Below are 22933 nucleotides of genomic sequence, written 5' to 3' on the forward strand. Positions count from 1 at the left end.
AATAGTGGCCGAAATTATGGCTCATTTGCGGGAGGTTGATATCTTAATTGTCCCATATTTAGACGATTTTTTGATTGTGGGGAATTCGGTGGACCATTGTCTATCACAGATAAAGAAGGCTAAGTCCAGATTAGAGAGCCTCGGATGGATAATAAATTACGAGAAATCCCGATTTCAGCCCTTAAGGGTCCAGAAGTTTCTAGGCTTTCTGTTAAATTCAGAAACTCAGCAGTGTCTGTTGCCATTAGATAAATTACAACATATACAGCAGCAGGTTCTTCGGGCATTTAATAAACCCTCCATGACCCTCAGGCAGGCCATGTCTCTGTTAGGCTCTCTAACCTCATGTATCCCAGCAGTCAGGTGGGCACAATTCCACACTAGAGCCCTTCAGAAAGATGTCCTAGTTAATAGCAGGGCCTTAAAGGGCTCCCTACAGGGTCAGGTATCGCTAAGCCCTTTGACTCTTACATCTCTTAGGTGGTGGCTCGATGACAGAAACTTATCCTCAGGGGTCCCCTGGGTGACGCAGATAACCCGCATAATAACCACAGACGCTAGCCCTTTGGGTTGGGGGGCCCATATGGGGGACATAGTGGTACAGGGACATTGGGACTCCGATGCGGAGACCTCATCTAACCAGAGGGAGCTGTTGGCGATTGAGTTGGCAGTTAAAGAACTCATTATGTACCTACAGGGTCATCATGTGAGGATACTCTCGGACAACCAGGTAGCAGTAGCCTATGTCAACCAGCAAGGTAGAACTCGCTCCGAGGCCCTGATGCGGATAACGGAACGTCTCCTTCAGATAGCGGAGAAAAATTTTCGATCTTTAACTGCGCTCCACATCAGGGGAAAAGACAACATGAAGGCAGATTTTCTAAGCCGCAGGGCCCTAAGGCTAGGAGAATGAGCTTTAAACACGGACATTTACAACCAGATTGTCCGGAAGTGGGGTCAGCCGGAGGTAGACCTCTTTGCCACCAAAGAAAACAAAGGAAAAAGCATTCTGCTCTCTGAATCCCAGGGAAGATCCACTGGCAGTGGACGCCCTCATGATAAGATGGGACTTCTCTCTGGCATATGCCTTTCCGCCATTAAACCTCCTACCTCTGGTAGTAAGGAAGATCAGGGAAGATCGGGCAAGGGTCATATTAATTGCCCCTTTCTGGCCCAGAAGGACCTGGTTCGCATGGTTAAGGACATGTCTGTATGCGATCCCTGGGTACTGCCGAACCGTCCGGATCTCCTCTACCAGGGGCCAGTCAGCCACCCACAGGTAGCGGAACTTCATTTGAGGCGTGGTGTTTGAGAGGACACTATTAAAGGATAGAGGGTTCTCCAAAAATTTTATTGATACCCTCCTGAAAAGCAGAAAACAAACTACCACAAATATCTACGCTAGAACCTGGAGGCGATTCCTGTCCACCTTTCAGTTTGATGTCAGGGAAGGAATTCCCACAAAACAGATTCTGGAATTCCTCCAGAGGGTTCTCTCCACAAGTACACTAAAAGTACAGGTTTCAGCCTTAGGGGCCCTATTTGCATGTGATATTGCCAGCAACTATTGGATGGCGAGGTTTATCAAAGCAGCTGCTAGATCGAGACCCATACACAAGGACAGATGTGTACCTTGGGACTTAAATTTAGTCCTTACAGCCATGACAGACAGACCATTTGAACCTCTAGATTCAGCCTCACTAAAGGTTATATCACTTAAGGCAGCCTTTCTGGTAGCGATAACATCCGCACGTAGAATAAGCGACATACAGGCACTTTCCAGATTGCCCCCTTACACAGAATTCTTACAGGATAGAGTAATCCTAAGGCCGGACCCGGCATACCATCCCAAAGTAGCATCACACCTTCACAGGACACAGGAGATAGTTCTGCCTTCTTTCCTCCCTAATCCGACCAATCCTAAGGAGCAAAAACTTCAGGCGTTAGATGTTAAGAGATGCCTACTTAAATATTTGTCAGCCACGGATCCTTGGAAGAAGGAGAATGCATTATTTCTATCCTTCCAAGCTCCCAGGAAAGGATGTAGAGTATCAAAACGCACGTTAGCAAGGTGGATTAGGGAGGCTCTCTCTCTTGCCTACTCAGCAGGTGGCGGACCGGCTCCACAGAATTTGAGGGCGCACTCCACTCGTGCCATGGCATCATCTTGGGCAGAGATATCTGGAGTGTCAGTTGACCAGATATGTAAGGTGGCCACCTGGTCATCTCCTTCCACCTTTTTAAACCACTATCGGTTAGACATGGGTGCCTCCTCAGATCTCACCTTTGGGCTAAGGGTGCTGCAGGCTGTAGTCCCTCCCTAAGTTAGTTTACATCTCTGTAATTCTCTCGTGGTGCTGTCATGGGAGTCCGAATAAAGTATTAAGTTACGTACCGGTAACGGTATTTTTCGGAAGCCCATAACAGCACCCTTAGTTCCCTCCCTTGTTCACGTATAGGGATGCACTCCTTTAGAAGATTGTTTCACGAATTTAGCTTATGTGGGAGATGGTATAAAAAAATTGTAAATAGGATAGATAGGTTGTAGATATTGTGTATATGCTGTGTACTAACCATGGTAGTCTCTCAAGCTCTGTACTCCAACTGATGAGTGGGAGAGGTGCCGCCCTTTTGTATCTGTAGGTTTCCTGTTCCTGAAGGGCGGATCCCCTCTCTCTCGTGGTGCTGTCATGGGCTTCCGAAAAATACCGTTACCGGTACGTAACTTAATACTTTCTCATTATTACGCATAACTTAAGTAATGGACATCTATGGTATGATTTCTCTGCCTGTGTGGCTTGGATGGGTTGTTACAGACATCTGGTGAGAATTTCATGTCAATAGCACCTTTAAAAATGTATTATTCAATACTTATTCCACCCCCTGTATACCAATAGGTCCCTGCTTGCAAGCTTACCATCTATGAGACTTCAAGTACTTTACTGGATTTGGATTTTTTTTTTTTTGGGGTGTGGAGAGTTGAGTGGACATCACCATTGTAATTTGATTACATTTCTTCAGCCCATTAGATCATTTTAACTTGACTCCCCCCCAATTAAGTTAATTCTGCTAAATGGTCTACTGTAGGCTGGCTACTGATTATATATGACCCAAGCCTATCTCCAGTTTTACAAGAAGTAGATTATAGTGCAGGATGCTGAACTTGAATGACTATTAGCAATACCTGACAATCCAAATCACAGACCACCCAAGTGTGTGCTGCTGGCTGCAGTAAATTAAGCAGCATCCTGCTGCTAGCACAGCATCTTTAGTGTGGCAGTGAGCGTCATAGGATTTTATAGTGCTCGCTCTTGCACTGAAAGCGGCAGCTAAAAGTGACAAGCTGGCCACTGCTTAGTTTACAGTAACACGCATACTGCAGATCTGCGCAATAATCATTTTCTTGTGAAACTAGAGGTGCTTTAACATTTCACACAAAACTCCTTACTGAATATAAAAAATTAAACAATTATGACAGTCACCCAGTGCCTCAGAAAAGCATGCCACCCAACCACTAAAACACCATGTGACAGATATGTTCACACAACACTTTAGATCACCTTTTAGATCATCAAAAAGAACGTAGACGGGGCACATGTCTGGTTACCTCTCATGGAGGATAGAAAAAAAAAAAAAACAGTTCAGAATTTGGTTTTAACATAATACATGCGCACAGAATTACAGATACTTTCAAAGTGGATTCGTCTGGAAAAAATAACAGCATTCACTACCAACTACACGGTGGTCATTTCCAGGGAATACAATGCGTTACAACAAGTTCAGAAAGCACAACTGCTTTATGGAGTGAGTGTGCTTGTTTTATGTGAGCTGGCCACCCCGCATCCATACCTGTAGAGAAAAGAAGTTCATCACTCCAAAGCCTACAGGTTTGCCTCAACCATAAATGTACTGAAATATTCTAGACCCAATAAAAACACGTTTCTATAAGGCCGGGGTCACACTAACCGACGCAAAATACGGTCTGTAGTTTACATGCGTTATACGGATGAATGACCCCTAAATAGTGCTCCGTATGTCATCTGTAAGCAAGGTGTTGTTGCGTATTTGACGCATGTCTGCATCCGTATGTAATCCGTATGGCGAGATTTTCTCGCAGCCTTGCAAAATGGACATTTAACGGTTTTGAGGCCTGCTAACTATTTAAATCATTAGCCTGCACCCTATTTATTGCCTCAGGAACAGGTGGCTGCCTCCATTCTGTCCATTTGTGACCTTGCCTTCACTAGGTGTGTTGCTGTTGTATGTGCAACATGGCAAACAGTCTGAGTTTCAACACAACTGAGCAGGTTCTCTTCAACTGGCTTTGGTCACGCCGCTTTGGCCAACCATACCCAGTGATCGTGGATCCGCGGAGGAGACGCATGTGGGTCCATCCACTTTTGAGGCAACGACTCACAAGAGGTCATTTTCACCGCCTCTATTCTTCTCTGTGGGAGCATCCTGTAAAATTCTACCAATTCTGTCGCATGAGCCTTGCAACATTTGATCTACTCAGTGCGCCCTGGGATAACCTTTCAGGACACAAGGATGCGCAAAGCTATATCTGCAGAGGAGCGACTTCTACTCACAATACGGTATGTACTACACAACCACATTCTCTATGTTCATAATGTGTTGGCCAAAGTATGTATTTTTGGCTTATTGGCCTAAGTTTAATGCCCTCATCTTAGTCCACATATGTTTCAACTTACAGACCAGAATGTTATGTGTAATATGTACTGAATCTCACTTAGTAATTGTGCAACCAAATATGTGTGTGTTAGTCGCTCTGAATTCCTAACAAGTTTGGTATGTATGTACCTGCTTTTTTGGGAATTTGTGCATTCTAAAATCTTCCTTTTCTGTTGTTCTTCAGCTTCCTGTCCACTGGCCTGTCTTATGCCGCCCTCCACCATGAGTTTTCTCATTGGAAGATCTACCATTTCTGGCATAGTCAGGTCAACATGTATTGAAATCTGGACAAGACTACATCAAGTCGTCATGCCCGAGCCCAGGATGGAAGACTGGTTGAGGATATCAAGGGACTTTGAGGAGGAATGCCAGTTTCCAAATTGTACTGGGGCCCTTGATGGCAAACATATCCGGGTGCGTAAGCTGCCGAACTATAGCTCCCAATTCTTTAATTATAAACAATACTTTTCTGTTGTATTGTTGGCTCTGGCCGACCCTCAATACAAGTTTATAATTGTTGACATTGGGGCCTATGGAAGGACGGGAGACTCTCGAGTCTTCAATACTTCCATTATGGCTCGGCGGCTACGCACCAACTAGTTGGATCTACCACCACGCCAGCTACCAGGCTCCACTCAAGAATCAGTCCCTTATGTCCTTGTGGCAGATGAGGCGTTTCCGTTAACACGCAATGTCATGAGGCCATATCCCCGGCGCAACCTTGACCACAGGCGCAAAATTTTTAACTTGCGCCTATCAAGTGCTCGGCGACTGGTGGAGTGTTCCTTTGGCATTCTTTGTGCCAAATGGCGGGTACTCCAGTCTGCCATTCAGCTGAGTGAACAAAATGTTAATGAAGTAGTGAAAGCCTGTGTGGTTCTTCATAACTTCACCAGGATACATGATTGTTCCTCCTCTGCAGGTGTTGTGCGTAGGCCGGACAATGTGCGTAGGGTGAGACCACCTATCAACCCTCAACGTAGACCGCTCTCTGGGCTCAAAGTGCGTGATATTTTCACTAATTACTTTATGTCACCTGAGGGGGAAACTTCTTGGCAAGAGCATGCTGTATCTAGGTTATAATTTTTGGTTTTATGTGTGTCTAAATATATACACATTTCTCCCCCTCCTGATTCTATGACTGTTTAATTGCATTGGTAAGCGTATGTTAGTATGCTGACACGGTTTTTGAGAATTGAGACAGAGACGTAAACTGTAGTAGACAAATTTTTACTCTTGCCTTTTTTTTGTTTTTTTTTTTTAAAAGGCAAACATTATTGCCATATGATAACTGGGGCAATGGGCCAAATTGGCCTTTTTGCAGATGTGAACATTTTAGAAAAATACAATTTTCACACATATCCAAACAAAACAAAATGTAAGAACAAAATTGCTACATTAGACATTTTGAATCCAAAGGAAAAAATGAGCTGTCTCCATCAACAAAATTATACAAAAAAGATAAAACTCACATTTATTAGGAAGGTTTTCAAATCATATTAATAAGCCACCATGACAGGCAAGGCTACCTTACGCGTTTCTGACACATAGTACATGTCTGTAAAAAGACAATATTTCACCAAGCTATACTGGGAAAGTCAAAGGATCAAAATAGACTACTCACTAATACATAGAGAGCGCGTGATGTTCCTGAGGCTTTTCGCCTTGATTTGGGAATATATTTAGCTGCCAAAAAAGTGACTAATTTAATAAGGGCAGCACGCCTTTTCTAGGCATTATCAAGTGAGTAGTCTATTTTGATCCTTTGACTTTCCCAGTATAGCTTGGTGAAATCTTGTCTTTTTTACAGACATGTAATGTGTGTCAGAAACACGCAAGGTAGCCTTGCCTGTCATGGTGGCTTATTAATATGATTTGCAAACCTTCCTAATAAATGTGTGTTTTATCTTTTTTATATAATTTTGATGATGGAGACCACCTCTTTTTTCCTTTGGATTGGGATTTAGAGCACCAGTTGAACCACACTGGACATCTCCTGGCATCAGACCGCTTATGGACACTGATGTACGGTATGCGTAAAGAATTTGCATGTTTTTATGCTCTTATAAATTGTGGAAAGTTGGGGAAGGAGAAGGCGGAAGAGCAGCCTGTGGTTGCTGCTGGCTACTTTGCCCAACATCGCCCTGTGTGGGGGCATACTGTTGCCCATGATGTGGTAGTGTCCTTCCTCCTGGGATTGTTGGGGGTACTGGCCAGAGTAATAATGATGAGGGGCATCTTGTTGGCTCGGGTAGGCCCGTGTCTCATACCCACCAATATAGCCATGTCGTCCCCAACCAGGTTGGGACCAGTCTCCAACACTGGGTGGGAAAAAGTGGCCATATTGGTGGGGTTGGCTTGAGGCAGACATATGTTGCTGCTGTTGTAAAGGTTGGGTAGGGGGAGGAAGGGGGTGAGGTGTAGGCCCACGTATTTGAGGATCCTCAGTGCCTGCTTGAGCAAGCATCTGTGTGGGTGGTCTCATGCGCATTAGATTTCGGGGGGAAAGCTGCCACCTCTCCAGATATTTAAACAGCTCATATGGGGTATTGGGGGGTGTGCTTGCATCAAGCAGGATCTGAAAACATCCTCGAATACAGAGCCTCACCTCACGGGAAAGGGCACGTAGATAAAGGGCCAGGCTACGTGAGCATGCATCCTCCCCATCATCTGTATTCACTCTAGCCAGATAGTTGAGGACCCCTGTATCCACATTGGTCCGGGTGTCTTGGGCAGGGATCTGGCGCCTTCTTCGTCCTCGCCGGGATGTTACAGCAGGCTGTGGGGAGCCCCGGATCTGGGCAGTTGGGCTGCTGCTCATGTTGCCCTGCTCCTCCAGTATGGCTGATTGTGCAGCAGCAGACGGTCCTGGTGGTGGGGTTTGTGGCGCAGGCAATAGGTTCTCCTGAGAGGATTCTTCACCCATGCTTCTTGTAGGGGGAGAAGATGGGCAAGCCACCTCATCCCCTACAGGATCAATGATGGGCTCTGTATCTGAGCCCGTTCCTCTATCCGTAAGGTTGGACTGAGTTCTGTTATGAAATAGAACAGAGCCAAAAATACATTAATATTTTTGGCCCTGTAAAGTATCGGTGTAATGTGGTGTGAGGTATCTACTTACGGTCTCAGATCCAGAATAGGGGCGAGGAAGGAGAGGCGGTCATAATAGATGTATTTTCGTTTGACGTAGCCCGCATCACCACTCCTGGACCACTGCTGACGTTCCCGCCTGTACTGATCACGGATGCTGCGCCAGCATGTCATCACATCATCCACTGCAATGTGACAGGAAATATTCTCAATTTAACATATTTGATCGGTCAAATTTGCTACCAGTTGTCTAGGCATGTGGCCTTCTAGGGTGTGCTTTCTACCCAGGGTGGCATATCTAATTGGGGCATCCAGGCCAGATACACAGGGACAGAATAGTTCATGTATCAAGTAACTACACTTAATAACTTGGTTGGCTAAGAGGATGAGGAGCTTGTGGCCTGGGCCAAATTATGGCAGTGTCAAACCATGTGTCACATCAAAATCTACCCGCCTTATGAGGAAAAAAGTACAAGCACAGGAAGGGGGGGGGGCTGATTCTGTATGCATTTTTTGATGTGAGGTAATAATTTTTTGGCTTGTACTTACTCAATTTCTGCTGCTCCTCACATGGCCGATCACCAAAATCATGGAGCATCTGGCGACATATGCGCCTCCATGACGCCTCCTTTCTTGCCCGGTTCGCATAATGGGCATCACGTTGGTCCCAGAGTTCTGGCCGCTCCTGCACCAGTACGATGAGCATCTCCACATTTAGGAAATATGGCGCCATGACGCTGCTGTACTCCGTGGAGGCGTACTTCCTGGACGTCTGGAGCGCTTTTTGAGCTCATTTGCATGTCTAGGCTTCCTGATGATGGATTGCGCCATTTCCTGTCACCAGCCAAAAGACCTGCGTATTTCTCGCAAGTCACACGTGTGGTCCGTGTGTAATCCGTATTTTTTGCGCACCCATAGACTTGCATTGGTGTATTACCGGCGTAGTACGCTGACAATCGCAGCATGCTGCGATTGGCACGGACCGTAGAATACGGACGAGAAATATACGGCTGTTGGGAGCAAACCCATAGAGAATCATTGGTCCGTGTGTAATGCGTGCATTTAACGCCTCTCACTCGTCCGTATTCCTCTCTAGTGTGACTCCGGCCTAATTCTTATTCATAATATAAGTTTTGGGTCTCTTCAGGCAGGATTCGTCGAGAGGTTATGAGAAGGAAACCATACAGGAGGTGTCACTCATGCACTGCCGATGATGAATCCACAGTATACCCAGCGGGATATGCTGAATTATTTATTGCATATGTTTGCAGAGTCCACATGTGTCGAGGTCATGCAGGACCTCTTCATCGGGACAAAACCTTCTGTCCAGGTTTCTGTCCTGATGAAGCGGTCCTGTGTGACCTCAAAATGTGGACTCTGCAAACATATGCAATAAATAATTCAACATATCCCGTTGGATATACTGTGGATTCATCATCATCAGCAGCGCATGAGCGACACCTCCTTTTTGGTTTCCTTGCCCCACTTGGTCCAAGACCGGTGTCCTTGAAGCAGCTGTGATATACTGTATATATACATGCCAGATACTACGTTGCTTTGTAGCAACCTCACTAGGTGAGTGGATTCTCTTCCTTTACACATTACTGTTTATATCGGTTAAGACACTATTGCACTTTTATTTTTTCCAGTTCCCCATTTTCACTAGAGGTTATGAGGATACTGCTGAGAAGGCACCGAGGGTGGTGTGCCTTGTGTGGACTCAACAGTATGCTAGTGTATTGCACGAAAAAAACCACTAATATTCTACATTCTGTCAGGTCCATAACACAAGGCACACCACCCTCAGTGCCTTCTCGACAGTATCCTCATAACTTCTTGACGCACCCTGCCCGAAGAGACCCTAAACGTATGCAATGAATAAGAATTACAGAAGCGTGTTTTTGTTGGGTGTAGAATATTTCAATAATTTTATGGTTTAAACCAAACCTGTAAGACTGAAATGCTGTTCTACCTTTCTCTACACATTTGCTTGGGGATTTTATATTATATATTATTTTCTGTTACTAATAGTGCTCTGTAGAAGATAAAACACTTCTTACACAAAAACATGCATTTTGGAAACATCTGGATTGACATTTACTCCAAGAAATGGCCGACACATAAAAGGCTCTACATTTTTAGATATTAGTGTCTTAATGCTTGTAATTTCAATGTTGATGCTTTAAGAAAAGAAACATGACTAAAATATATAACATTTGATTGAAGAATAAGGAACCTTTCATATTATAGGGGTTGTCCGATCCAAATCGATAAGTCTGTAGTCACTGTGTTGCAGCACACTTATGAATCCCCCAGTGCACCATTGAGGGGATTCGCCGGTTTCAGAGCCTGGACCGGAGGGTATGCATTCGTTATACATACTCCTGGCCAAAGGACGTGGCTTTCCTCTCTAGGTCGGCTGCGCTCACTGGATGGCCGTGCTTGTATTCGGGGCACGGCCCCGCTCAATAGAAGTGTAAGGAGTGAGGCTGCACCCATTAGTCGAGCTCTGGCTGGGAGTATGTATCATACATATCCTCCAGTCCCTGCTCAAAAACCAGCGAATCCTCCAGCACACAGTGCGTGCGCTGGGGGGGATTCATAACTCTGTAGTCAGAGTGATTGCAGACTTATCAATTTGGACATCCACTATAAGGACAACCTCTTCTTGATCTAAATGTTTGGCCCCCAAAAAATAAAATCTATACTCGCCTCCCATGACAGCAACATGTCAGCGGTGTTGACAATCGCTCTCCCAGGGCTCAAGTGCGGTTATGACACGTGAGCTTGGCGCCCAATCAGCGATGACATCATTGTCTCCACCTTCATACAGTTAAGTGATTAACAAAAAGTGAGCGGCAGCCGCAGTCCTGACTTCCTGTTAATTACTTAACCGTACAAAGGCGGAGACAGTGATGTCATCGCTGATTGGGCGCGCACACGTCATAAAAACGGCATTTGAGTCCCGGGGGAGCGAGTGCCAACACCGCTGGAAAGGCTCCCCATGTTTGCATGGGTTTCCTCCCACATTCCAATAAACATACGGATAGGGAATTTAGATTGTGAGCCCCATTGGGGACAGTGATGATAATGTGTGCAAACTGTAAAGCGCTGCGGAATATGTTAGCGCTATATAAAAATAAAGGTGATTCTTATTATTTCACGGACACAGGAAGAGAGCTTGGGCTGTTTTATTTTATTGGGGCCAAACAGTTAAATCAAGAAGGGGTTGCCTTAGCTTGAGTAACGGCTGCCCATCATAGTCACAATTAAGCATATGCAGCAAGCCAAAAAAAATACACCACCACACATTTGGAAAAAAAACATGCCTTTTTTTATCAATGTAGTGTGTAAATGTAGTGCAACAGTAACTCATCTGGACTTTGTGAGCCTAGCATTTGGGTAGCAAATCCGCTAATTAAACATACGGCTAGTCTTTAGTACTTGAAGCAGGAAACAGTATTGAAAGATCATAACACGTCCTGTGCCTACTACATGCTGAAAAAAGGAAAGTAGGGAGAAAAAAAAAAAAAACAACTACCTCAGGCCAGCTTCATATAACAAGTCAAAATTTATGGCCCATCTACAAACTGCCATGTGTGGACTGGCTATGTGTATCATCCTCATAGGCATATATCAGGCTGTAGAGTTCGGGTTACTGAATTGCAGTTGTGTAAAACTGGCCTAAAATATCAAGCCCTCCTTTAATACATAGTAAGTGGGCTCCTACCACCTGCTGGGTATTAGCACATCTCGTTATAGGAGAAAATACTGTATATAACTGACAAACTATTTGTTAAGTCATAAATGAATAAAGTAAATTCTCAGAAATCATTTAGTGGTGGCACATGTACACCTTGGATGTTGGGAACCCTTGTTTGATTTTTTTTTTTTTTTTACATTATTCACCCATGTAAAAGGCCCTTCACATTTACACTCTTCACCACCGATCTCATCTCAAAGTCTTTAGTTTTTTGGGAGTTGTTTTCCCATCTTGAAACATGACCAATTACAAAACAAAGTAAATGGTTATACCATACAAAATATACAGCACTTATATACCTGGTGCACTGTACCGCCTCATGTTTCTTGCTATGAGATCTGCAGTCGTCTCGTGTGAAATCTTTACGTCCAGAAATTCTAAAAGATAAAACAATAGTGGAACAAAGATCAAGTATAGTGTTAAGAAAATGAAGACACATGCATAACTGCAAAGGCGGCCATTGTTTCCACATAACACTCCAATACCTCACAGGGTGCAATGACCAGCTGGTTATTACATGTAGAAATCCTATGCCACTACCAAATCAGAGGGATTAAACATTTGCGTCTCTTTGCACTTTGATTCTGACACTGCAGTACTGGATCCTGTGCAGTACGTTGCACATAATCCATATGTTGCATGTGCTGTACAAATGCACAATTCCCTGGGCTGCGGATCTTCAACAATGTCCAAATAGGGGGAGGAAACGTTTCATTACTTCAACTGGATATGTGGCACATATTTAAAATAAACATTTACCCTAAAATAAATTAGGTTGACCCATGTATCATTTCAGAAATGTCGCTAACTACCAATGCTGCGTTCTATTAAAAAACATATAACAAAATACCATTGCTCACACAAGATGGCTGCAAAATGGTCCTAAGGCATGCTACTTTTTTCCCTTTAAATCACAGAACTCCCTATCCCTAATGTTAATGTGATTTTCTTCACTGACCATGAAAACTGGCAATGCAGTTAAGGAAGCTAAAGCAGCTAGTGAAGTACACTGAGCACAATTCACATCCACAGTAAAACCATGCCATATTTTCAGTGCAATTAGGCTGGACAGCTGGCTAGTAACATGGCTATAAATGACTTCGCTTCCAACGTGTGTGCTTTGTATGGTTATAACTGCGATGAGCAGGGCAGCCACTTGACCGCCGCTCCACTCAAACTACTTCTTCCTGCAGATTTGTGGTTGGGGAAGTGGCAACTCCTATCAATCTAGCACTAGCTGAAAAACTCATTACCCTTTTGAAGACATCCATCTAATGGGTATGTGTACAAGGCTGCTTTTTCAGGCGGGTCTGCACTGAAACCCTCCTGATAAAGTTAACAGAAAACATGCAAACAAAAATAAGCATTACTATGTAAAAAAAAAAAAAAAAAATTGCTCTTCATATGTTTGGTCATTTGAGTGTGTAAATTGTTTCAGGTATTCAAAGATGCCAAGAGGTTAAATAGTGACCTGACAATTCTGGTGTTTTCTTCTCTGAAACCGCTCTATAATGTACAATACAAGTTAACGGCAAGGCTCAAAAGACACCTTGGACATCTGAGTGGTAATGTTTGAAAATTCACTTTCAGTTCTTTCATTGTTGAACTGAGTCTTAAAAAGAAAAAAAATGCTGCCACAGAAAAAAAAGCTAAAAAAAATAAAAATAAATAAATAATGGCCGGCAGCCGAACATGCTGAGAATACACTCAGGAAGTGAAGAGAAAAAAAAAGGGGGGGGGGGGGGGGAGCTTTGGAACAAAACAAAAATCCCCATAACTTCCCTGCACATGTTGAAAGACGTACTGAGCTCACCCGCCAGAATAGGATGCTGTGTGCACATACTCAAGGTGATCTTATAGCACACGTTAAACACATGCCCAAGATGACATATGGAGGCAGTATGTTTAAACCTCCAGCGCACCATTGGGGGCAGTGCTTCCCCTATAAATGATAAGGGCACTATCATAAAATATTTTCATGGCATGTTTCATCTACATGTTTCTTTTCTAAAATAGGAACATTTTTATCTTTGTGGGGTCAGTTCCTATTTTAGCAGAATATATGCAGATGAAAAAATGAGGCAAATGTTTCCATTCACTTCACACTAAAGATACATCCCACCCATTTCCCAATTATCCGCACCATCCTGGCTGGTCAGTACAGACTCCTGCATGCTTTCATTGCCACTGTCTGGGGTTTTGACACCATTCTGGCTGTTATGCTGTTGCCCATTGCCTCCTTTTTCACCACCGCGGCCAGCATGTCCACGTTTTCGTGCCTTACGGGTGCTAATGCGTATAATACCCCGCACTAGCCGACACTCTGCATCTTGCTCTTCCAGTTGGTAGTCCTGTGTCAGGCTGCTGATTAATTCTGTAATTTTGCTGCTCTTTTCCAGGAAAACCGTCTCAGAGGTGCATCTTGCCAGTTCATCAATCTGATGGAGGCTAAACAATTCTGTTAGCTTGTGCCAGATAAGTTCATCAATCTCTGCACTGGACATAGAACCACTCAACCTAGGCAACTCTGGATCAGAGTCCCGCAATGAGTAGTAGTCGTCCTTGGTAGAACTGCGGGACACTAGTGGTTGCAGTGGAACCGGGGGTTCTTTAATGGGTTCTACATCAGTGGCACCAGTCGGCCTATTATACACAGGCACACCCATTAATTTAAGATCTGGGTAACTAAAACTATTGCCAAGGGCTGTTTTCTTGTCTCTAACAGTAACACGAGGACGGGGGCTAATAGCAGGATGCCCATTCACAGGGGGACCAGATGTGTTCTCTACAGGGCAAGGAAGATATATGTCAGGGTCTTTCTCTGGGCAACAACTGCAGGACACCACATAGCACAGTACAGCTTTGGAAGTCGCCCATGCCCGATAGAGAGTAGGACAGCATGGTGGCTCCTCTGGTGGGGTCTCAGCGGACCCCGAAATAAGTGTTATGTCTTCTGGAGGACTTCTACGCCGGGAATTTGGATGACCTGATGTCTCATGTGTAGGAGGATGGGCTGGGTGGGATACCCGACCAGGAGGAACAGTCACAGGATGGGGTCGGGGCATCGCTTCATGAATAAGTCCTAAGGAAAAACAAAATACAAATCAGATGTACAACATTCTCAAGCTTTCAATATTACATTTTCAAATGGCAAACAAGAAGAGATAATTGCCCATACAACCAGTTTAGAAGAGAGTAATTCCGGTTTGTATGCCCAATGGATGGCACACTGATTAAGCCCATGAATAGACGAAAAAACACAACACTGACTAGACTTGTCTGAGTGGAGAGTGTCAGTTCCAATCATACTGAATAGAGTTGAGAGACTTTGGTCGGATCGGGTTTCGTGAAACCCGGATGAAACTGGTCCGACTAGGGCAAAAAAAAGTCGGAGATTCGTCCGAAACCCGACCCCAATGCAAGTCAATAGGAAACGAAAGTCGGCATTGAGCGGATGACATTCATCCACTCAATGCCGACTTTTATTCCCCATTGACTTGCTTTGGGGTCGGGTTTCGGACGAAAACTCCAACTTTTTTTGCCCTAGTCGGACCAGTTTCATCCGACTCAAGTTTTGTTTCAGTCGGGTTTCACGAAACCCGATCCGACCAAAGTCGCTCAACTCTAACACTGAATGGTGCAGACGGGCGCAGAAAGGCACCTGGCATTGGCAGGCTCAGGTGGGAGCTTAGATTAGGGGCTACCAACATGGCTTTGAAAATGGAGTGAAACTGGATCTCCAGCAGCTGTGTCTCTATTTCTCTACATGTTTGTGTGAGCACAACCTTACCAGGTTAACATGACTGGATTTCATTTATTTTACTTAGATATCTGTGCCATCATGCTCCTAGTTTCTCCATAACATAGCTTGTTGCATCCATCTGAAGTTCCATGCTCCCCATCACTGCCTGCACCGCACATACAGTTGCATCTCACAAAATTAGAATATCAAAAAGTTAATTTCAGTTCAATATAAAAAAGTGAAACTCATTACATAGAGTCAATATAAACAGAGTGATCTACAGTTGTGCCAAAAGTATTGACACCCCTGCAATTCTGTCAGATAATACTCAGTTTCTTCCTGAAAATGATTGCAAACACAAATTCTTTGGTATTATTATCTTCATTTAATTTGTCTTAAATGAAAAAAAACAAAAAGAATTGTCCTAAAGCCAAATTGGATATAATTCCACACCAAACAAAAAGAGGGTGGACAAAAGTATTGGTACTGTTCGAAAAATCATGTGATGCTTCTCTAATTTGTGTAATTAACAGCACCTGTAACTTACCTGTGGCACCTAACAGGTGTTGGCAATAGCTAAATCACACTTGCAGCCAGTTGACATGGATTAAAGTTGACTCAACCTCTCTCCTGTGTCCTTGTGTGTACCACATTGAGCATGGAGAAAAGAAAGAAGACCAAAGAACTGTCTGAGGACTTGAGAAACCAAATTGTGAGGAAGCATGAGCAATCTCAAGGCTACAAGTCCATCTCCAAAGACCTGAATGTTCCTGTGTCTACCATGCGCAGTGTCATCAAGAAGTTTAAAGCCCATGGCACTGTGGCTAACCTCCCTAGATGTGGACGGAAAAGAAAAATTGACAAGAGATTTCAACGCAAGATTGTGCAGATTTTGGATAAAGAACCTCGACTAACATCCAAACAAGTTCAAGCTGCCCTGCAGTCCGAGGGTAAAACAGTGTCAACACGTACTATCCGTCGGCGTCTGAATGAAAAGGGACTGTGTGGTAGGAGACCCAGGAAGACCCCACTTCTTACCCCGAGACATAAAGCCAGGCTGGAGTTTGCCAAAATTTACCTGAAAAAGCCTAAAACATTTTGGGAGAATGTTCTCTGGTCAGATGAGACAAAAGTAGAGCTTTTTGGGCAAAGGCATCAACATAGAGTTTACAGGAGAAAAAAAGAGGCATTCAAAGAAAAGAACACAGTCCCTACAGTCCAACATGGCGGAGGTTCCCTGATGTTTTGGGGTTGCTTTGCTGCCTCTGGCACTGAACTGCTTGACCGTGTGCATGGCATTATGAAGTCTGAAAACTACCAACAAATTTTGCAGCATAATGTAGTGCCCAGTGTGAGAAAGCTGGGTCTCCCTCAGAGGTCATGGGTCTTCCAGCAGGACAATGACCCAAAACACACTTCAAAAAGCACTAGAAAATGGTTTGAGAGAAAGCACTGAAGACTTCTAAGGTGGCCAGCAATGAGTCCAGACCTGAATCCCATAGAACACCTGTAGAGAGATCTAAAAATGGCAGTTTGGAGAAGGCCCCTTCAAATATCAGGGACCTGGAGCAGTTTGCCAAAGAAGAATGGTCTAAAATTCCAGCAGAGCATTGTAAGAAACTCATTGATGGTTACCGGAAGCGGTTGGTCACAGTTATTTTGGCTAAAGGTTGTGTAACCAAGTATTAGGCTGAGGGTGCCAATATTTTTGACTGGCCCATTTTTGGAGTTTTGTGTGAAATGATCAATGTTTTGCTTCATTCTCTTTTGTGTTTTTTCATTTAAGACAAATTAAATGAAGATAATGCCAAAGAATGTGTTTGCAATCATTTTCAGGAAGAAACTGAGTATTATCTGACAGAATTGCAGGGGTGTCAATACTTTTGGCCACAACTGTATTTCAAGTGTTTATTTCTGTTAATATTGATGATTATGGCTTACAACCAATGAAAACCCATAAGTCATTATCTTAGTAAATTAGAATACTTTATAACACCAGCTTGAAAAAATGATTTTGAAATCTGAAATGTTGGCCTACTGAAATGTATGTTCAGTCAATTCACTCAAACTTGGCTGGGGCTCCTTTTGCATCAATTACTGCATCAATGCGGCATGGCATGGAGGCAATCAACCTGTGGCACTGCTGAGGTGTTATGGAAGCCCAGGGTGCTTTGATAGCGGCCTTCATCTTGTCTGCATTGTGGGGTCTGGTGTCTCATCTTCCTCTTGACTATACCCCATTGATTCTCTATGGGGTTAAGGTCAGGCGAGTTTGCTGGCCAATGAAGCACAGTGATACTGTTGTTTTTACACCAGGTATTGGTACTTTTGGCAGTGTGGACAGTTTCTCCTGCTGGAGAATGAAATTTCCAACTCCAAAAAGCTTGTCGGCAGAGTGTGAAGTATCAACAATCAATGATGGTTTTGGGAGTCATGTCATCTGCTGGTGTAGGTCCACTGTGTCTTATCAAGACCAAAGTCAGCGCAGCCGTCTACCAGGAAATTTTAGAGCACTTCATGCTTCCCTCTGCCGACAAGCTTTTTGGAGATGGAAATTTCATTCTCCAACAGTACTTGGCACCTGTCCACACTGCCAAAAGTAGCAAAACCTGGTGTAAAAACAACAGTATCATTGTGCTTGATTGGCCAGCAAACTCGCCTCGCCGTATCCCCATAATCTATGGGGTATTGTCAAGAGGAAGATGAGAGACACCAGACCCAACAATGCAGACAAGCTGAAGGCTGTTATAAAAGCAACCTGGGCTTCCATAACATCTCAGCAGTGCTACTGGCTGATCGCGTCCATGCCACGCTGCATTGATGCAGTAATTGATGCGAAAGGAGCTTCGACCAAGTATTGAGTGAATTGACTGAACATACATTTTAGATTTCAAAATCATTTTTTCAAGCTGGTGTTATAAAGCATTCTAATTTACTGAGATAATGACTTTTGGGTTTTCATTGGCTTTAAGCCATAATCATCAACATTAACAGAAATAAATTCCTGAAATAGCTCACTCTGTTTGTAATGACACTATATACGAGTTTCACTTTTTGTATTGAAGAACTGAAAAAAAATTATTATAACTTGTTGATGATATTCTAATTTTGTGAGATGCACCTGTATACCCCAGGACCACCACAAGACATCAACCTCAGCTTCCTACTAAGACAGATCAAGGGTAAAACTGCAGGTTAGTAAAATGAAGAAAACCTCAAAGAAAGAGGAAAAAACATATACAGGAAGGGCAATATCTGTACAGGAGTATAACTACTGCGGTACCAGAGCTGACAAATGCTCTGTTGGCAATGGGCCCATTCCCTGCGTACTGCTCCATTCTGTGCCCGGGCTCTTACAGACCCTGCCTATTGTCCCTGGTGTCCTCACACTCCACGGACGATTGCGGGGACTTCCAAGGGTTCTGACCTGTCCGCTCAGGGAACCTTTTGGTACCCATGGCAGACTCCAGCATCTGCTCTCAATGATAACGCCATAGTACGGGCTCACATGGCAGTGCCTCGTCCCTCTAACTCGTTGTGCGCTCCTCTCCCCCGTCCCTCTAGCTTGCTGTGCGCTCCTCCCTCCACCGTCCCTCTTGCTAAGACTGTGGTGCGCTCCCCTTACCCCCCCCCCCCCCCCCCGTCTCTTTTGCTCAGGCTGTGCTGCGCTCCTCTCTCCCGTCCCTCTTTCTCAGGCTGTGGTGCACTCCTCTCTCGCGTCCCTCTCTCCTCCATCCCTTTTGCCCAGGCAGAGGTTCGCGCCTCTCTCTCCCCCGTCCCTTTTGCCCAGGCAGAGGTGCGCTCCTCTCTCCCCCGTCCCTCTTGCTCAGGCTGCGGTGCCTCCTCTTTCCTCCGTCCCGCTGTGGTGCGCTCCATTTTTTCTGTCCCTCTTGCTCAGGCTGTGGTGCGCTCCTCTCTCCCTCGTCCCTCTTGCTAAGGCTGTGGTGTGCTCCTCTCCCCCATCCCTTTTGCCCAGGCAGAGGTGCGCTCCTCTCTCTCCCGTCCCTCTTGCCCAGGCTGTGGTGCGCTCCTCTCTCCCCCATCCCACTGTGGGGCGCTCCTCTCTCCTGTCCCTCTTGCTCAGGCTGTGGTGCGCTCCTCTCTCCCCCGTCCCACTGTGGTGCGCTCCTCTCTCCCCCGTCCCACTGTGGTGCGCTTCTCTCTCCCCCGTCCCACTGTGGTGCGCTTCTCTCTCCCCCGTCCCACTGTGGTGCGCTTCTCTCTCTCTCCCATCCCTCTTGCTCAGGCTGCGGTGCACTCCTCTCTCTCCCGTCCCTCTTGCTCAGGCTGTGGTGCGCTCCTCTCTCCCCCGTCCCACTGTGGTGCGCTTCTCTCTCTCCCATCCCTCTTGCTCAGGCTGCGGTGCGCTCCTCTCTCCTGTCCCCTCTTGCTCAGGCTGCGGTGCGCTCCTCTCTCCCCCGTCCCACTGTGGTGCGCTTCTCTCTCTCCCATCCCTCTTGCTCAGGCTGCGGTGCGCTCCTCTCTCCTATCCCTCTTGCTCAGGCTGCGGTGCGCTCCTCTCTCCCCCGTCCCACTGTGGTGCGCTTCTCTCTTTCCCATACCTCTTGTTCAGGCTGTGGTGCGCTCCTCTTTCCCGTCCGTCTAGCTCAGACTGTGCTGCGCTCCTCTCTCCCGTCCCTCTTTCTCAGGCTGTGGTGCACTCCTCTCTCGCGTCCCTCTCTCCTCCATCCCTTTTGCCCAGGCAGAGGTTCGCGCCTCTCTCTCCCCCGTCCCTTTTGCCCAGGCAGAGGTGCGCTCCTCTCTCCCCCGTCCCTCTTGCTCAGGCTGCGGTGCCTCCTCTCTCCTCCGTCCCGCTGTGGTGCGCTCCATTTTTTCTGTCCCTCTTGCTCAGGCTGTGGTGCGCTCCTCTCTCCCTCGTCCCTCTTGCTAAGGCTGTGGTGTGCTCCTCTCTCCCATCCCTCTTGCTCAGGCTGTGGTGCGCTCCTCTCTCCCCCCCATCCCTTTTGCCCAGGCAGAGGTGCGCTCCTCTCTCTCCCGTCCCTCTTGCCCAGGCTGTGGTGCGCTCCTCTCTCCCCCATCCCACTGTGGGGCGCTCCTCTCTCCTGTCCCTCTTGCTCAGGCTGTGGTGCGCTCCTCTCTCCCCCGTCCCACTGTGGTGCGCTCCTCTCTCCCCCGTCCCACTGTGGTGCGCTTCTCTCTCTCTCCCATCCCTCTTGCTCAGGCTGCGGGGCACTCCTCTCTCTCCCGTCCCTCTTGCTCAGGCTGTGGTGCGCTCCTCTCTCCCCCGTCCCACTGTGGTGCGCTTCTCTCTCCCATCCCTCTTGCTCAGGCTGCGGTGCGCTCCTCTCTCCTGTCCCCTCTTGCTCAGGCTGCGGTGCGCTCCTCTCTCCCCCGTCCCACTGTGGTGCGCTTCTCTCTCTCCCATCCCTCTTGCTCAGGCTGCGGTGCGCTCCTCTCTCCTATCCCTCTTGCTCAGGCTGCGGTGCGCTCCTCTCTCCCCCGTCCCACTGTGGTGCGCTTCTCTCTTTCCCATACCTCTTGTTCAGGCTGTGGTGCGCTCCTCTTTCCCGTCCGTCTAGCTCAGACTGTGCTGCGCTCCTCTCTCCCGTCCCTCTTTCTCAGGCTGTGGTGCACTCCTCTCTCGCGTCCCTCTCTCCTCCATCCCTTTTGCCCAGGCAGAGGTTCGCGCCTCTCTCTCCCCCGTCCCTTTTGCCCAGGCAGAGGTGCGCTCCTCTCTCCCCCGTCCCTCTTGCTCAGGCTGCGGTGCCTCCTCTCTCCTCCGTCCCGCTGTGGTGCGCTCCATTTTTTCTGTCCCTCTTGCTCAGGCTGTGGTGCGCTCCTCTCTCCCTCGTCCCTCTTGCTAAGGCTGTGGTGTGCTCCTCTCTCCCATCCCTCTTGCTCAGGCTGTGGTGCGCTCCTCTCTCCCCCCCATCCCTTTTGCCCAGGCAGAGGTGCGCTCCTCTCTCTCCCGTCCCTCTTGCCCAGGCTGTGGTGCGCTCCTCTCTCCCCCATCCCACTGTGGGGCGCTCCTCTCTCCTGTCCCTCTTGCTCAGGCTGTGGTGCGCTCCTCTCTCCCCCGTCCCACTGTGGTGCGCTCCTCTCTCCCCCGTCCCACTGTGGTGCGCTTCTCTCTCTCTCCCATCCCTCTTGCTCAGGCTGCGGTGCACTCCTCTCTCTCCCGTCCCTCTTGCTCAGGCTGTGGTGCGCTCCTCTCTCCCCCGTCCCACTGTGGTGCGCTTCTCTCTCTCCCATCCCTCTTGCTCAGGCTGCGGTGCGCTCCTCTCTCCTGTCCCCTCTTGCTCAGGCTGCGGTGCGCTCCTCTCCCCCCCGTCCCACTGTGGTGCGCTTCTCTCTCTCCCATCCCTCTTGCTCAGGCTGCGGTGCGCTCCTCTCTCCTATCCCTCTTGCTCAGGCTGCGGTGCGCTCCTCTCTCCCCCGTCCCACTGTGGTGCGCTTCTCTCTTTCCCATACCTCTTGTTCAGGCTGTGGTGCGCTCCTCTTTCCCGTCCGTCTAGCTCAGACTGTGGTGCGCTCCTCTCTCCCGTCCCTCTAGCTCAGGCTGTGGTGCGCTCCTCTCTCCCGTCCCTCTAGCTCAGGCTGTGGTGCGCTCCTCTCTCTCCCACCCCTCTAGCTCAGGCTGTGGTGCGCTCCTCTCTCTCCCACCCCTCTAGCTCAGGCTGTGGTGCGCTCCTCTCTCTCCCACCCCTCTAGCTGAGGCTGTGGTGCGCTCCTCTCTCTCCCACCCCTCTAGCTCAGGCTGTGGTGCGCTCCTCTCTCTCCCACCCCTCTAGCTCAGGCTGTGGTGTGCTCCTCTCTCCCGTCCCTCTTGCTCAGGCTATGGTGCGCTCCTCTCTCCCGTCCCTCTTGCTCAGGCTGTGGTGCGCTCCTCTCTCCCGTCCCTCTTGCTCAGGCTGTGGTGCGCTCCTCTCTCCCGTCCCTCTTGCTCAGGCTGCGGTGCGCTCCTCTCTCCCCCGTCCCACTGTGGTGCGCTTCTCTCTCTCCCATCCCTCTTGCTCAGGCTGCGGTGCGCTCCTCTCTCCTATCCCTCTTGCTCAGGCTGCGGTGCGCTCCTCTCTCCCGTCCCTCTAGCTCAGGCTGCGGTGCGCTCCTCTCTCCCGTCCCTCTAGCTCAGGCTGCGGTGCGCTCCTCTCTCCCGTCCCTCTTGCTCAGGCTGCGGTGAGCTCCTCTCTCCCGTCCCTCTTGCTCAGGCTGCGGTGAGCTCCTCTCTCCCGTCCCTCTTGCTCAGGCTGCGGTGAGCTCCTCTCTCCCGTCCCTCTTGCTCAGGCTGCGGTGAGCTCCTCTCTCCCGTCCCTCTAGCTCAGGCTGTGGTGCGCTCCTCTCTCCCGTCCCTCTAGCTCAGGCTGTGGTGCGCTCCTCTCTCCCGTCCCTCTAGCTCAGGCTGTGGTGCGCTCCTCTCTCCCGTCCCTCTAGCTCAGGCTGTGGTGCGCTCCTCTCTCCCGTCCCTCTAGCTCAGGCTGTGGTGCGCTCCTCTCTCCCGTCCCTCTAGCTCAGGCTGTGGTGCGCTCCTCTCTCCCGTCCCTCTAGCTCAGGCTGTGGTGCGCTCCTCTCTCCCGTCCCTCTAGCTCAGGCTGTGGTGAGCTCCTCTCTCCCGTCCCTCTAGCTCAGGCTGTGGTGCGCTCCTCTCTCCCGTCCCTCTAGCTCAGGCTGTGGTGCGCTCCTCTCTC

The 22933-nt window shown here is 47.7% G+C and overlaps 1 protein-coding gene across 5 annotated transcripts in view; it reads right to left on the bottom strand.

The window, feature by feature from the left end:
• Nucleotides 1-22933, bottom strand: part of KDF1 (keratinocyte differentiation factor 1) — a 35102-nt gene that overhangs the window by 9560 nt on the left and 2609 nt on the right. For 3 of the 5 annotated variants that reach the window (XM_073563921.1, XM_073563912.1, XM_073563929.1), the window contains exons 2-3: nucleotides 13689-14627; nucleotides 11845-11922 (exon numbers count right to left, since the gene is read on the bottom strand). In XM_073563921.1, coding sequence (XP_073420022.1) covers nucleotides 11845-11922; nucleotides 13689-14610 — 1000 coding nt within the window. In that variant the 5' untranslated portion in view covers nucleotides 14611-14627. Of the gene's footprint in view, nucleotides 1-3560; nucleotides 3610-11844; nucleotides 11923-13688; nucleotides 14628-19849; nucleotides 19975-22933 lie in introns of those variants that run through there. The other 2 variants (XM_073563941.1, XM_073563933.1) reach the window with 2 other exon arrangements.

Source organism: Dendrobates tinctorius, unplaced genomic scaffold, assembly GCF_039654945.1.
Source record: "Dendrobates tinctorius isolate UK_male_01 unplaced genomic scaffold, ASM3965494v1 ptg000015l, whole genome shotgun sequence".
In the NCBI taxonomy this organism is placed as follows: domain Eukaryota; kingdom Metazoa; phylum Chordata; class Amphibia; order Anura; family Dendrobatidae; genus Dendrobates; species Dendrobates tinctorius.